Consider the following 14,958-nt stretch of genomic DNA (forward strand, 5'->3'; position numbering starts at 1 on the left):
AGTAAAATACAAACACCACCTCCTTGTCTATTATCAGACTTAGAAGTGTGGCTGAAGTGAAGACCCCCATGTGACAGTGCAGCGGCGGAAGCTGTGTCTGAAGGAGAGAGCCAGGTTTCTGGGAGAGCCAGAAGATTGACAGAGTGGGAGATAAATAGGACATGGATAGAAGTGAGCTTGTTGTAAACAGAGCGAGAGTTCCAGAGTGCACAAGTGTAGGGGGTAGAGACTTTAGATACAAGAGGAATGAGATTAAGGTTACCAGAGTTGTAATGTTGAAGTCTATTGAAAGGCACACATGGGTGTGCAAGGCTAAGAAGTTGTGAGGGACCAGGATTAGGAGAGATGTCACCAGCAGCTGGTATGAACAAGAGAGTGACATGAGATGAGTTGCAGATTTGCAGTAATGAGACTGTTTTTGGGATAAGGTGTGAGGGGGAGAGAGAGTCTTTAGAAATGTGTGAAGTTCATGAATACAAAAGTAAGGTGAGGTTAAAAGAGATTGGCTAATAAGCAGTGCAGATGGTGAGGGGGAAGGGGTAAATGAGTAAAGTAGTTTGTTGTAGAGACAAAAGGTGGCAAAAAGGAATATAAAGATATTGAACATTTTTGACAAATAGTCAAACAGTGGATAAAAAACAGAATTACAGCAGAACTTGCCTTGTCCCTTGTCAATTCCTTAAAAAAAGCAGGGACTATTGCAGGGTCCCTTCAGCGTGCATCTACTTGCTTGGGTACAAGTGCTGGGCCTCTACACTGAATGTTCCTTGTCAATTCCTTGTCCATTTCTTGTACTTGTCCAATCCCTGTTCATTTCTTGTATAATTATTTTGCCCAATTCTTAGTGTCTCACTTATAAATGTTCACTTAAGAGATGTGAACAGATGATGTTACAATACTGCAATGCTCACCCCAGCAATGCTTTCCCCATAGCAGTGTTAAATTTATAGGCCAGAGCATTCAGCTGATTGCAGTAAATTAGATAATGACATGATCAGAGACAGTCAAAAGGCCAATTGGGAAAATTTGATTCAGGGTGAGATAAGTTGTGAAAACAGACAATATAATTTGGAGGAGGCTGGTGTTATACAATTAGTGAAATTATAAATTTAGGAAGTTTCACAAGTATTGACAAGGTTTGAACATCACATAGATGAAGACAAGATATCAGCAGAGTAAATACATAACATTTCACATACTACAGACACATACCAAAAGAGATACTTAAGAGTACAATTCACACAGAAAACAGGGGTTGGGTACAGGACTCAATTCACGTACCAATAAAATAGTATCTCTTGTTATCTCCAGCCGGTAGCAATCCTATTTCAATTGAACAAAGGATGAAAATACTCTTAGCATGATGCAGTAAGGTTTACCTTACAAATACCAGGAAAGTCCCAATTAAATAAATACGTGTTTTGTCTTTTATTCATATAACACAGCTATTTAGCAACATAATTGTTCTCTTTTTACCCTTACCGGAGTTAAATCACTATCAAAGCCATTGATAAAACCATAGTGGAGGATATATAACCACTGGGGACTGTAAAAATATAGGGCTAAATTACAAGTTGAGCGCAAATGATCGATTTTGCGCTCCTCAGTGTAATACCACTGCACGCATATACATTTACAGGGAACATACAGTCCCAATAGACCGCTATGTAATGGCACCCCACACCACCACTTTTAACCCCTAAAATCTGCTTTGTATGGTTGTTTTTGTTTAAAAAAAAAAATTACAATAAAAAACTACAAGACCAAGGCCAATTGGGGCACTTTTGGAAAATTCACCAGAGATCTGATCTCTGTTTAATTTTCTGAGCGGTAATTGCTACCGCAAGCTTGTGGTAGCAATAACCAGCCACTTATCATGGCTGGTTGTTTATCGCGCGCCCGTAAACGGGCAAATTTTCCAGTTTACAGGTATGCAATAAATTTGTGCTCCACTTATAATCTAGCCCATAGTTAATAAAGGGTGATAACATAATGCTTCAGAGAATGTACTGACTTTGTCCATAGATACATACAGTGGGGCAAAAAAGTATTTAGTCAGCCACCAATTGTGCAAGTTCTCCCACTTAAGAAGATGAGAGAGGCCTGTAATTTTCATCATAGGTATACCTCAACTATGAGAACAAATCCAGACAATCACATTGTCTGATTTGGAAAGAATTTATTTGCATATTATGGTGGAAAATAAGTATTTGGCCACCTACAAACCAGCAAGATTTCTGGCTCTCACAGACCTGTATATTCTTTTTTAAGAGGCTCCTCTGTCCTCCACTCATTACCTGTATTAATGGCACCTGTTTGAACTTGTTATCAGTATAAAAGACACCTGTCCACAACCTCAAACAGTCACACTCCAAACTCCACTATGGTGAAGACCAAAGAGCTGTCGAAGGACACCAGAAACTAAATTGTAGACCTGCACCAGGCTGGGAAGAGTGAATCTGCAATAGGCAAGCAGCTTGGTGTGAAGAAATCAACTGTGGGAGCAATAATTAGAAAATGGAAGACATACAAGACCACTGATAATCTCCCTCGATCTGGGGCTCTATGCGAGATCTCACCCCGTGGGGTCAAAATAATCACAAGAACGGTGAGCAAACATCCCAGAACCACACGGGCGACCTAGTGAATGACCTACAGACAGCTGGGACCAACGTAACAAAGGCTACCATCAGTAACACACTATGCCGCCAGGGACTCAGATCCTGCAGTGCCAGACGTGTCCCCCTGCTTAAGCCAGTACATGTCCGGGCCCGTCTGAAGTATGCTAGAGAGCATTTGGATGATCCAGAAGCGGATTGGTAGAATGGCATATGGTCAGATGAAACCAAAGTAGGACTGTTTGGTAGAAACACAACTCGTCGTGTTTGGAGGAGAGAGAATGCTGAGTTGCAACCAAAGAACACCATACCTACTGTGAAGCATGGGGGTGGCAACATCATGCTTTGGGGCTGTTTCTCTACAAAGGCTACAGGACGAATGATCCGTGTACATGAAAGAATGAATGGGGCCATGTATCGTGAGATTTTGAGTGCAAACCTCCTTCCATCAGCAAGGGCATTGAAGATGAAACGTGGCTGGGTCTTTCAGCATGACAATGATCCCAAACACACCGCCAGGGCAACAAAGGAGTGGCTTCGTAAGAAGCATTTCAAGGTCCTGGAGTGGCCTAGCCAGTCTCCAGATCTCAACCCCATAGAAAACCTTTGGAGGGAGTTGAAAGTCCGTGTTGCCCAGCGACAGCCCCAAAACATCACTGCTCTAGAGGAGATCTGCATGCAGGAATGGGCCAACATACCAGCAACAGTGTCAACCCTGTGACAACCTTGTGAAGACTTACAGAAAACGTTTGACCTCTGTCATTGCCAACAAAGGATATATAACAAAGTATTGAGATGAACTTTTGATATTGACCAAATACTTATTTTCCACCATAATTTGCAAATAAATTCTTTCCAAATCAGACAGTGTGGCATATATGCTTGTCTTCCTATTAGGATCTATATCCACATCCACAGTGACCAGGGGAGTGAGGTGCAATTTGTATTATTTGTTTAACTTCTTACTAGTTAAACATATTGTGACAGAACAAATGCTGTTAGAAAATAAACTGCACTGACAGAATAAAGGTTTTTAGATTATCCCCTCAAATTCTTATATTTTATGCTTTTTTGTTGTGCTGTTACATTGAAAAATTAGACTGAAAGACTAATCTGCATTGTATAAATAATTATTTACCCTTATGTGTAATGCCAAATGATAGCTGAAAAATTGCCCTGCATATACTTTGTTATAGGTATTCATTTCTTATTCACTTGTTATCTTCACTTTAAATGTCAGAATCTAATAGGTCTTTTTTTTTTAAACAGAGACAAGATACTGCTATTCTCAACACATCATGGATTCAAGTGGAGAAAGTGCATCGGTCATTAAACGCTGTGCTGCGCTAGAAGACTGCTTATCTACTGGGTGCAGAGAGTCTTCTCGTAATGGACAAAAGGTACAAGAACAAAAAAACCAGTTACTTTGCTCCAGAATATTTGGGGTAGAATGTATAAGATGACAATCACAGAGCACTAAACCAGAAGTTATCTTATCCAGTAAAACATCAGGTTCATCTGAACTTTATACAAAAATCACTTAACGGGACAGTCAACTAAAAATTGTTTATTTTTTTTAGAATAATAGATAATCCCTTTATTACCCATTCCTCAGTTTTGCACAGCCAACATGGTTTTTTAACCTCTGTGATTACCTTGTATCTAAGCCTCTTCTGACAGCCCCCTTATCACATGGCTATTTATTATCTATTGACTTGCACTTTTGCCAATTTGTGTAGTGTCAGCCCACATGGATTAGCAGTCACTTGTGAAAAGCAAATAAAAAAGCATGTAATAAGAGGCTGCCTGTTGTGGCTTAGAAACAGGCAGAAATTTAGAGGTTTAAATATTATAAAGTATATTAATATAGCAATGTCGGTTGTGCAAAGCTGAGGAATGAGTAGTAAAGGTGTTACTTATCTTTTTAGACAATAACAATTTTGGTATTGAATGTCCCTTTAAGTAAATCTAAGAATCACATTTGATTAAGTACATTTTATAGCAGTCATGATATAAGTGCAGAGTTTTCTTCTTATTATCAAGTTCAGGGACATACATCAAACTTCAACAGTTCAGACAGAGGGGCCGAATGGAGCTTGATGCCCCGTGTTTCTGGCGAGCCTGCAGGCTCGCCAGAAACAGCAGTTATGAAGTAGCGGTCACAAAGACTGCTGCTCCATAACCCTGTCCGCCTGCTCTGAGCATGCGGACAGACATTCCCGGAAATTAACCCGATCGAGTACGATCGGGTTGATTGACACAAGTCTGCAGGGGGCGGCGTTGCATCAGCAGCTCTTGTGAGCTGCTGGTGCAATGCTGAATACGGAGAGCGTATTGCTTTCCGTATTCAGCGAGGTCTGGCGGACCTGATCCACACTGTCGGATCAGGTCCGCCAGACTTTGTTAAATAGAGGCCAGAGCATGAACAAGACCAAATCCTTCTGTTATCAAATGACCTAGTTATCTTGATATCCTTTATTAAAAAGCATACACAGGTAGGCTCATGAGTAGCAATGCACTACTGGGAGCTAGCTGGTGATTGGAGGCTACACAAATATGCCTCTTGTAATCAGCTTTGTACCAGTAGTACAGGTGGTTAAATACATAATTATATTTAAGCAACAATGCAATGGGTACTATGGTTATTACAAGAGTGCATGTATATGTCAGGCACTGAAAAAAATGTAATCAGATCAATAAAGAATAAACATTCAGTGAAAAATGTGAACAAAAGCAAATTTCAATAAAGTTTCTCATCTCAAAAATCATTTAAAAAATATTTGCAAATTGATACAAAATACAATAATATATATATATATATATATATATATATATATATATATATATATACCTGTATAATATATGTGTGTGTGTATGTATATATATATATATATATATATATATATTTAAATGATTTATTCTGCTGAAAAAACGTTGATGATAAAATCAAAGTGATAAAGGTTCCTCAGATGTCTTATTTTGCAATTAAAGGGACAGTCTAGTAAAAATTAAAGGGATACTAAACCCATTTTTTTTTCTTTCATGATTCATTCAGATCAGGGGCCCGATCCGATATGCAGCGTCGCCCGCAAATGCCGGCGACGCTGAATTTTGCGCTGGTTTGGTATCCTATATACGGCGTAACCTAGAAGTTACGCTCGTATATTTCTGCCGTCGCCCGTAGGCAGGTATACCAAACCAGCGCAGTTTGGTATCCAATATACAGCGTAAGGACTTACGTGGCGAAAATGGAGAAATCTTACTCCATTTTCACCTCGCCACAAAAAGCAGCCGTAGTAAGCCTTACGCTGTCTATTAGAGCCCCGTAACTCCCTAAACTAGCTACAAAATAAACCTAACACCTAACGCATGCGCAATGTCTATCTACCTGTCAACCGCGATCTGCTAAATAAAACCTAATGCATGCGCAATGTCTATCTACCTGTCAACCGCGATCCCCCGCCGCAATCCCTAATAAAATATTTAACCCCTAAACCGCTGTTCCCGGACCCCGCTGCCACCTACATTAACTACCCCCTACACCGTCGCCAACTATATTAAACTACCCCCTAAAGTGAGCCCCTTACACCGCCGCCATCTACCTTACCTACCCACTAAAGTGAGCCCCTTACACCGCCGCCATCTACCTTACCTACCCCCTAAAGTGAGCCCCTACCCCGCCGCCATCTATTTTAAAATTATTAACCCCTAATCTAACCCCCCTATCCCGCTGCCACCTATATTAAATTATTTAACCCCTAAAATACTAAACTATCCCTACCACTAAACCTAAGTCTAACCCTACAAATAGCCCTGAAAAGGGCTTTTTGCGTGGCATTACCCCAAAGTAAACTGCTCTATTGCCAGCCCTTAAAAGGGCTTTTTGCGGGGCATGCCCCAAAGAATTCAGCTCTTTTACCAGCCCTTAAAAGGGCTTTTGGCGGGGCTTTGTCACAAAGTAATCAGCTCTTTTGCATCTAATCTAAATCCCCCTACACCGCGGCCACCTATAATAAATGTATTAACCCCTAATCTAATCCCCCTACACCGCCGCCGCCTATATTAAACGCATTAACCCCTAATCTAATCCCCCTATACCGCCGCCAGCTATATTAACAATATTAACCCTAATTATATTAGGATTAATATAGTTAATATAGTTATTATATTATATATATTAACTATATTAACCCTAATTATATTAGGGTTAATATAGTTAATATCGTTATTATATTATCTATATATTAAGTATAATAACCCTATCAAACTCTAACATCCCTAACTAAACTCTTATTAAAATAAATCTAATATTAATATTATTAATTAAAATATTCCTATTTAAATCTAAATACTTACCTATAAAATAAACCCTAAGATAGCTACAATGTAATTAATAGGGTTTATATTTATTTTACAGGTAATAGTTAATAACTATTTAATAGCTACCTAGTTAAAATAATTACCAATTTACCTGTAAAATAAATCCTAACCTAAGTTACAAATACACCTACACTATCAATAAATTAAATAAACTACAAATATCTAAACTAAAATACAATAAAATAATCTAAACTAAATTACACAAAAAACAAACACTAAATTACAAAAAATAAAAAAAATATTACAAGATTTTTAAGCTAATTACACCTATTCTAAGCCCCCTAATAAAATAATAAAGCCCCCAAAATAAAAAAATTTCCCTGCCCTATTCTAAATTAAAAAAGTTAGCTCTTTTACCTTACCAGCCCTTAAAAGGGCCTTTTGCGGGGCATGCCCCAAAGAAAACTGCTCTTTTGCCTGAAAACCCCCCCACAATACCACCCCCAACATTACAACCCACCACCCACATACCCCTAATCTAAACCCACCCAAACCCCCCTTAAAAAAACCTAACACTACCCCCCTGAAGATCTCCCTACCTTATCTTCACCCAGCCGAGCAGAACTCTTCATCCGATCCGGGCGATGTCTTCAATCAAGCTGCAGAGAGTCTTCTTCCATCCGGCGATGTCTTCAAGCAAGCGGCAGAGAGTCTTCTTCCATCCAGCGATGTCTTCAAGCAAGCGGCAGAGAGTCTTCTTCCATCCGGTGATGTCTTCCAGCAGAGCGGCATCTTCAATCTTCTTTCTTCGCTCCTCCGCCGCGGAGCATCCATCCGACGAATGAGGTTCCTTTAAATGACGTCATCCAAGATGGCGTCCGTCGAATTCCGATTGGCTGATAGGATTCTATCAGCCAATCGGAATTAAGGTAGAAAAATCTGATTGGCTGATTGAATTTTCTACCTTAATTCCGATTGGCTGATAGAATCCTATCAGCCAATCGGAATTTGACGGGCGCCATCTTGGATGACGTCATTTAAAGGAACCTCATTCGTCGGGAAGTCGTCGTGCCGGATGGATGCTCTGCGGCGAAGAAAGAAGATTGAAGATGCCGCTTTGCTGGAAGACATCACCGGATGGAAGAAGACTCTGTGCCGCTTGCTTGAAGACATCGCCAGATGGAAGAAGACTCTCTGCAGCTTGATTGAAGACATCGCCCGGATCGGATGAAGAGTTCTGCTCAGCTGGGTGAATACAAGGTAGGGAGATCTTCAGGGGGGTAGTGTTAGGTTTATTTAAGGGGGGTTTGGGTTAGATTAGGGGTATGTGGGTGTTGGGTTGTAATGTTGGGGGGTGGTATGTTGGGTTTTTTTTTCAGGCAAAAGAGCAGTTTTCTTTGGGGCATGCCCCGCAAAAGGCCCTTTTAAGGGCTGGTAAGGTAAAAGAGCTAACTTTTTTAATTTAGAATAGGGCAGGGAAATTTTTTTATTTTGGGGGCTTTATTATTTTATTAGGGGGCTTAGAATAGGTGTAATTAGCTTAAAAATCTTGTAATATTTTTTTTATTTTTTGTAATTTAGTGTTTGTTTTTTTGTGTAATTTAGTTAAGATTATTTTATTGTATTTTAGTTTAGATATTTGTAGTTTATTTAATTTTTTTGATAGTGTATGTGTATTTGTAACTTAGGTTAGGATTTATTTTACAGGTAAATTGGTAATTATTTTAACTAGGTAGCTATTAAATAGTTATTAACTATTTAATAGCTATTGTACCTAGTTAAAATAAATACCAAGTTACCTGTAAAATAAATATAAACCCTAAAATAGCTACAATGTAATTATTAATTACATTGTAGCTATCGTAGGGTTTATTTTATAGGTAAGTATTTAGATTTAAATAGGAATATTTTAATTAATAATATTAATATTAGATTTATTTTAATAAGAGTTTAATTAGGGATGTTAGAGTTAGATAGGGTTATTATACTTAATATATAGATAATATAATAACGATATTAACTATATTAACCCTAATATAATTAGGGTTATTATAGTTAATATATAGATAATATAATAACTATATTAACCCTAATATAATTAGGGTTAATATAGTTAATATATATAATATAATAACTATATTAACCCTAATATAATTAGGGTTAATATAGTTAATATAGCTGGCGGCGGTGTAGTGGGATTAGATTAGGGGTTAATGTGTTTAATATAGGCGGCGGCGGTGTAGGGGGATTAAATTAGGGGTTAATACATTTATTATAGGTGGCGGCAGTGTAGTTGGATTAGATTAGGGGTTAATGCATTTATTATAGGTGGCCGCGGTGTAGGGGGATTTAGATTAAATGCAAAAGAGCAGTTTACTTTGTGACAAAGCCCCGCCAAAAGCCCTTTTAAGGGCTGGTAAAAGAGCTGAATTCTTTGGGGCATGCCCCGCAAAAAGCCCTTTTAAGGGCTGGCAATAGAGCAGTTTACTTTGGGGTAATGCCACGCAAAAAGCCCTTTTCAGGGCTATTTGTAGGGTTAGACTTAGGTTTAGTGGTAGGGATAGTTTAGTATTTTAGGGGTTAAATAATTTAATATAGCTGGCGGCGGGGTAGGGGGATTAGATTAGGGGTTAAATAATTTAATATAGCTGGCGGCGAGGTAGGGGGATTAGATTAGGGGTTAAATAATTTAATATAGCTGGCGGCGAGGTAGGGGGATTAAATTAGGGTTTAATAATTTTAAAATAGATGGCGGCGGGGTAGGGGCTCACTTTAGGGGGTAGGTAAGGTAGATGGCGGCGGGGTAGGGGCTCACATTAGGGGGTTATAGCTGGCGGCGGGGTCCGGGAGCGGTGGTTTAGGGGTTAATAACTTTATTAGGTGGAGGCGGGGTCTGGGAGCAGCGGTTTAGGGGTTAATAACATTTTTTATTGTTAGGATAGTGAGGGGGGATAGCGGATAGAGGGTTAGACGTGTTGGGCTATGTTTGGGAGGCGTGTTAGACAGTACGGGAGATTTAATACTTTAGTAAGGTTTTGTAGGCGCCGGCAGTTTCTAAAGTGCCGTAAGTTACTGGCGACTCCAGAAATTTGTACTTACGCAGATTTCTGGACATCGCTGGTTTGTCAGACTTACGGCACTTTAGCATCTGGCGGCGCCGTATATAGGATAGCTCGAGTTGCGAGCTGAAACTGCGGGCGGCGGGGGTTCCCTCGCTTGCGCCGCAAACTACGCTGCATATCGGATCGCGCCCCAAGCATGCAATTTGAAGAAACTTTCTAATTTACTCCTACTATCAATTTTTCTTCGTTCCCTTGCTATCTTTATTTAAAAAAGCAAAAATCTAAGCTAAGGAGCCGGCCCATCTTTGGTTCAGCACCTGGGTTGTGCTTACTGATTGGTAGCTAAATGTATCTACCAATCAGCAAGCGCTGTCCATGGTTCTGAACCACAAATGGTCCAGCTCCTTAGCTTAGATTCCTATTTTTCAAACAAAGATAGCAAGAAAATGAAGAATTGATAATAGGAGTAAATTGGAAAGTTGCTTAAAATTGCATGCTCTATCTGAATCACGAAAGAAAAAAGGGCTCACTTTAGGGGGTAGGTAAGGTAGATGGCGGCGGGGTAGGGGCTCACATTAGGGGGTTATAGCTGGCGGCGGGGTCCGGGAGCGGTGGTTTAGGGGTTAATAACTTTATTAGGTGGCGGCGGGGTCCGGGAGCGGCGGTTTAGGGGTTAATAACATTTTTTATTGTTAGGATAGTGAGGGGGGATAGCGGATAGAGGGTTAGACGTGTTGGGCTATGTTTGGGAGGCGTGTTAGACAGTACGGGAGATTTAATACTTTAGTAAGGTTTTGTAGGCGCCGGCAGTTTCTAAAGTGCCATAAGTTACTGGCGACTCCAGAAATTTGTACTTACGCAGATTTCTGGACATCGCTGGTTTGTCAGACTTACGGCACTTTAGCATCTGACGGCGCCGTATATAGGATAGCTCGAGTTGCGAGCTGAAACTGCGGGCGGCGGGGGTTCCCTCGATTGCGCCGCAAACTACGCTGCATATCGGATCGCGCCCCAAGCATGCAATTTGAAGAAACTTTCTAATTTACTCCTACTATCAATTTTTCTTTGTTCCCTTGCTATCTTTATTTAAAAAAGCAAAAATCTAAGCTAAGGAGCCGGCCCATCTTTGGTTCAGCACCTGGGTTGTGCTTACTGATTGGTAGCTAAATGTATCTACCAATCAGCAAGCGCTGTCCATGGTGCTGAACCACAAATGGTCCAGCTCCTTAGCTTAGATTCCTATTTTTCAAACAAAGATAGCAAGAAAATGAAGAATTGATAATAGGAGTAAATTGGAAAGTTGCTTAAAATTGCATGCTCTATCTGAATCACGAAAGAAAAAATTTGGCTTTAGTATCCCTTTAAATCTTTCATGATTCAGATAGGGCATGTAACTTTACAATTTACTTTTATCATCATATTAACTTTGTTCTCTTGGTATTCTTTGTTGAAAGCTAAACCTAGGTAGGAAAATGACAAAAAGCTAGAGCGCTTAAAGGGACACTGAACCCAAATTTTTCTTTCATGATTCAGATAGAGCATGCAATTTTAAGCAACTTTCTAATTTACTCCTATTATCAATTTTTCTTTGTTCACTTGCTATCTTTATTTGAAAAAGAAGGCATCTAAGCTTGTTTTTAGGTTCAGAACTGTGGACAGCACTTTTTTATTGGTGGATGAATTTATCCACCAATCAGCATGGACAACCCAGGTTGTTTACAAAAAATGGGCCGGCATCTAAACTTACGTTCTTGCATTTCAAATAAAGATACCAAGAGAATGAAGACAATTTGATAATAGGAGTAAATTAGAAAGTTGCTTAAAATGTCATGCTCTATCTGAATCACGAAAGAAAAAAATTTGGGTTCAGTGTCCCTTTAAGTATTAGCTGGTTGAGATCAAACCAGCTCATGCTTTAGCACTCTCCCTTTTTGTCGTTTTACTATTTTCATTTGATATTTGTTTGGAGGAGCATCTGTTCTTTAGGGAGTATTAGTGTTGAGAATACATAGGGGTATATTTTCTCTAACCTGTTTTTGTACTAAACCTAGGTAGGCTCATATGCTAATTTCTAAGCCCTTGAAGGTCACCTCTTATCTCTGTGTGTTTGACAGTTTTTGCAGCTAGACTGTGCCAGTTCATGTGTGCCATATAGATAACATTGTACTCACTACTGTGGAGTTATTTATGAGTCAGCTCTGGCTAAAATGGAAGTCTATCAAAAGAACTGAGATAAGGGGCAGTCTGCAGAGGCTTAGATGCAAGGTTATCACAGAGGTAAAAAGTGTATTAATATAACAGTGTAGGTTATGCAAAACTGGGGAATGGGTAATAAAGGGATTATCTATCTTTTTAAACAATAAACATTTTTAAGTTGACTGTCCCTTTAAAACAGCTTCTGAAATCTACCTTGATTAAAGGGACACTGGACTCAACTTTTTTCTTTTGTGATTCAGATAGAGCAGCAATTTTAAGCAACTTTATCATTTACTCCTATTATCAATTTTTCTTTGTTCTCTTGCTATCTTTATTTGAAAAAGAAGGCATCTAAGCTAAGGAGCCAGCCAATTTTTGGTTCAGCACACAGGACAACACTTGTTTATTGGTGGGTGAATTTATCCACCAATCAGCAAGAACAACCCAGGTTGTTCATCAAAAATGGGCCGGCAGCTAAACTTACATTCTTGCTTTTCAAATAAAGATACCAAAAGAATGAAGAAAAATTGATAATAGGAGTAAATTAGAAAGTTGCATAAAATTGCATACTCTATCTGAATCACAAAAGAAAAAATTTGGGTTCAGTGTCCCTTTAACCTGCAGCACACAGTTTATATAAGCTTTGATCCATGCTTCAGAAGGCTTACAATTAGGAAGTTTTCATACAATTGAGAAAATATGTCTGTCCCAAGTGAAATATTGACAGTTACAAAACGTTTTCATCTGTGGTTTTCTGGAAAATAATCATATACATAGTAGCCAACATTTAAAAAAAAATATTCCACGGAAACTTTGCAGCAGAGCAAGAAAGCAGGTTACCGGTGTATTGACGACATACTGTTGAACTGCTCCGCCCACTTAGTTCTGCGATCAAAACACACCTATTTGATAGTAATAGTATAATTTAGACTTATCCATAGTTTATTATACAGATTACAGCACCAAACTTGTCTCTGGAACACATGCTTGGCATATGGCTATTGTTACAACACAGCATCAAAATATGTGACCCCATTCAATAATAATGATAATATTCAAGTAGGAGTTAATTATATTTAAATAATACACTATGGGCTAGATTACAAGTGGAGTGCTAATTTATCATGTGCCAACAAATGGACACATTTCCCCATTTGCGGCCCCACGATAACCAGCCGTTACAAGTGGCTGGTTATTGCTACCGTGAGCTAGCAGTAGCAAATAGCTCTTATAAAATTAACTAGAGATCAGATCTCTGGTTAATTTTATAAATGTCCACCAAATGGCCCCAAAAAACAGTTATATACTTTATTAAAAAATAAAGATAGTAGCATTTTTATTTTTTAATAAAATAATTGCAATAAGCAGTTATGAGGGTTTAAAGTTGGCAGGTGTGGGGTGGTAGAAAAAAATGCTACTGAAAAGTGCCTTTACATTGTGTTCTATGGGAACTGTGTGTTCCCAGTAAATATATATATGATTATGCTTATAAACATATATATTTATATAGGCAGCTCTTCCCGTTTAACTTGTGTCACACATGCCCCAGCTCAGCTGCAGCCCTCTAAATCTCCTGGAGGGGTCATTTCCAGGGACGACAAAAAAAAATTCAGGGACATGAATCCTGAGACTGTCCCTGGAAATCAGGGACTGTTGGCAACTATGCATATATAAGTATAGATCTTTATTATGTAAGAAACACGTTTTTATTGTTTGATAGAAAGTATGGATAGTTAATGCCCAATATAAGTCGTGGTTCTTAACCCCCCTGATTGGCAGTCAAAATGCATATTATTTTGATGAAAGTCGTTAAATCAACATCAAAATGGTTTCCCAAAAGGAATTATTTTTCACAGTCATACTGCTTTCCTTGATGTCCCTGTGTTTTATATGACACATTACCAAAGGAATTGATACTGTCCCCAAGCAGGGCACACTTCACTTGGCTTTGGTTTGGCTGCTGTAGGTCTACTGAGTCATGTGGGATTTATTAGGAACAACAGAGGCTGCTTTTGCACAAAAAAAGAGGAATGGTTGAATGCATTATCATACAAATGCAATGTTTACGATTGAAGAGAGGTAACTTTGCTAATATCATTTTAAAAAGGACAGTGAGCCAGTTCTGTAATGACACTAACAATCTCTCACCTAAAATGTATAAGCCTGAAATGTTTCCTTTTTCAGGGTGAGCACGTGCATGTACAAACATGAAAAAGCAGTGAAATTACGGTCTTTACCTGTCTCTTAATAGAAATTTAAAATAATTGAAAGTAGTAACTTCCCTGCTTTTTTGTACTTGATTGAGAAACTGAACTTTGGCATTAACATATTCCACCATGTAATCTCCATAGTTTGTTTTTTTTTAAAGATTTATGACTCACAAATATATAAATTAGAACTTCCACACTAGTTCAAAACTAATATCTCTTATCCTTCCTCTAGGTTTGCACTTCTTGTTGTGAAGGAAATATCTGTAATATGGCTTTGCCAAGAAATGAAACGGACGCAATCTTTGCAACAACATCTCCTCTTAACCATTCAGAAGGACCCTCTGTTCACATTGCAACACTTTTATCATGCTTATTCCTACCTTGGCTTTTAAGGACGTAGAAGAGGAAAAACGCACAAAACAAACAAACAAAATAACTTCAATATCCAAGTAATGTGAGCTGTATACGTTTTTGTATACTTCACTCCTGTGCACAACCGATTCACTGGAAAGAATCACTGTCCATTTTATTACCTAGTGGAAGCTCTTTTGA

At 38.8% G+C, this 14,958-nt stretch overlaps 1 protein-coding gene across 1 annotated transcript in view; it reads left to right on the top strand.

The window, feature by feature from the left end:
- The window catches only part of LYPD6 (LY6/PLAUR domain containing 6), an 82,058-nt gene that overhangs the window by 62,632 nt on the left and 4,468 nt on the right, over positions 1 to 14,958 (top strand). The window contains exons 4-5 of the mRNA XM_053698291.1: positions 3,888 to 4,018; positions 14,639 to 14,958. The exon at positions 14,639 to 14,958 is cut by the window's right edge and continues 4,468 nt beyond it. Of these exons, the coding sequence (XP_053554266.1) occupies positions 3,888 to 4,018; positions 14,639 to 14,806 (299 nt within the window). The 3' untranslated portion in view covers positions 14,807 to 14,958. The remainder of the gene's footprint in view (positions 1 to 3,887; positions 4,019 to 14,638) is intronic.

This window comes from Bombina bombina, chromosome 1 (genome assembly GCF_027579735.1).
Source record: "Bombina bombina isolate aBomBom1 chromosome 1, aBomBom1.pri, whole genome shotgun sequence".
NCBI classification, from domain to species: Eukaryota; Metazoa; Chordata; class Amphibia; order Anura; family Bombinatoridae; genus Bombina; species Bombina bombina.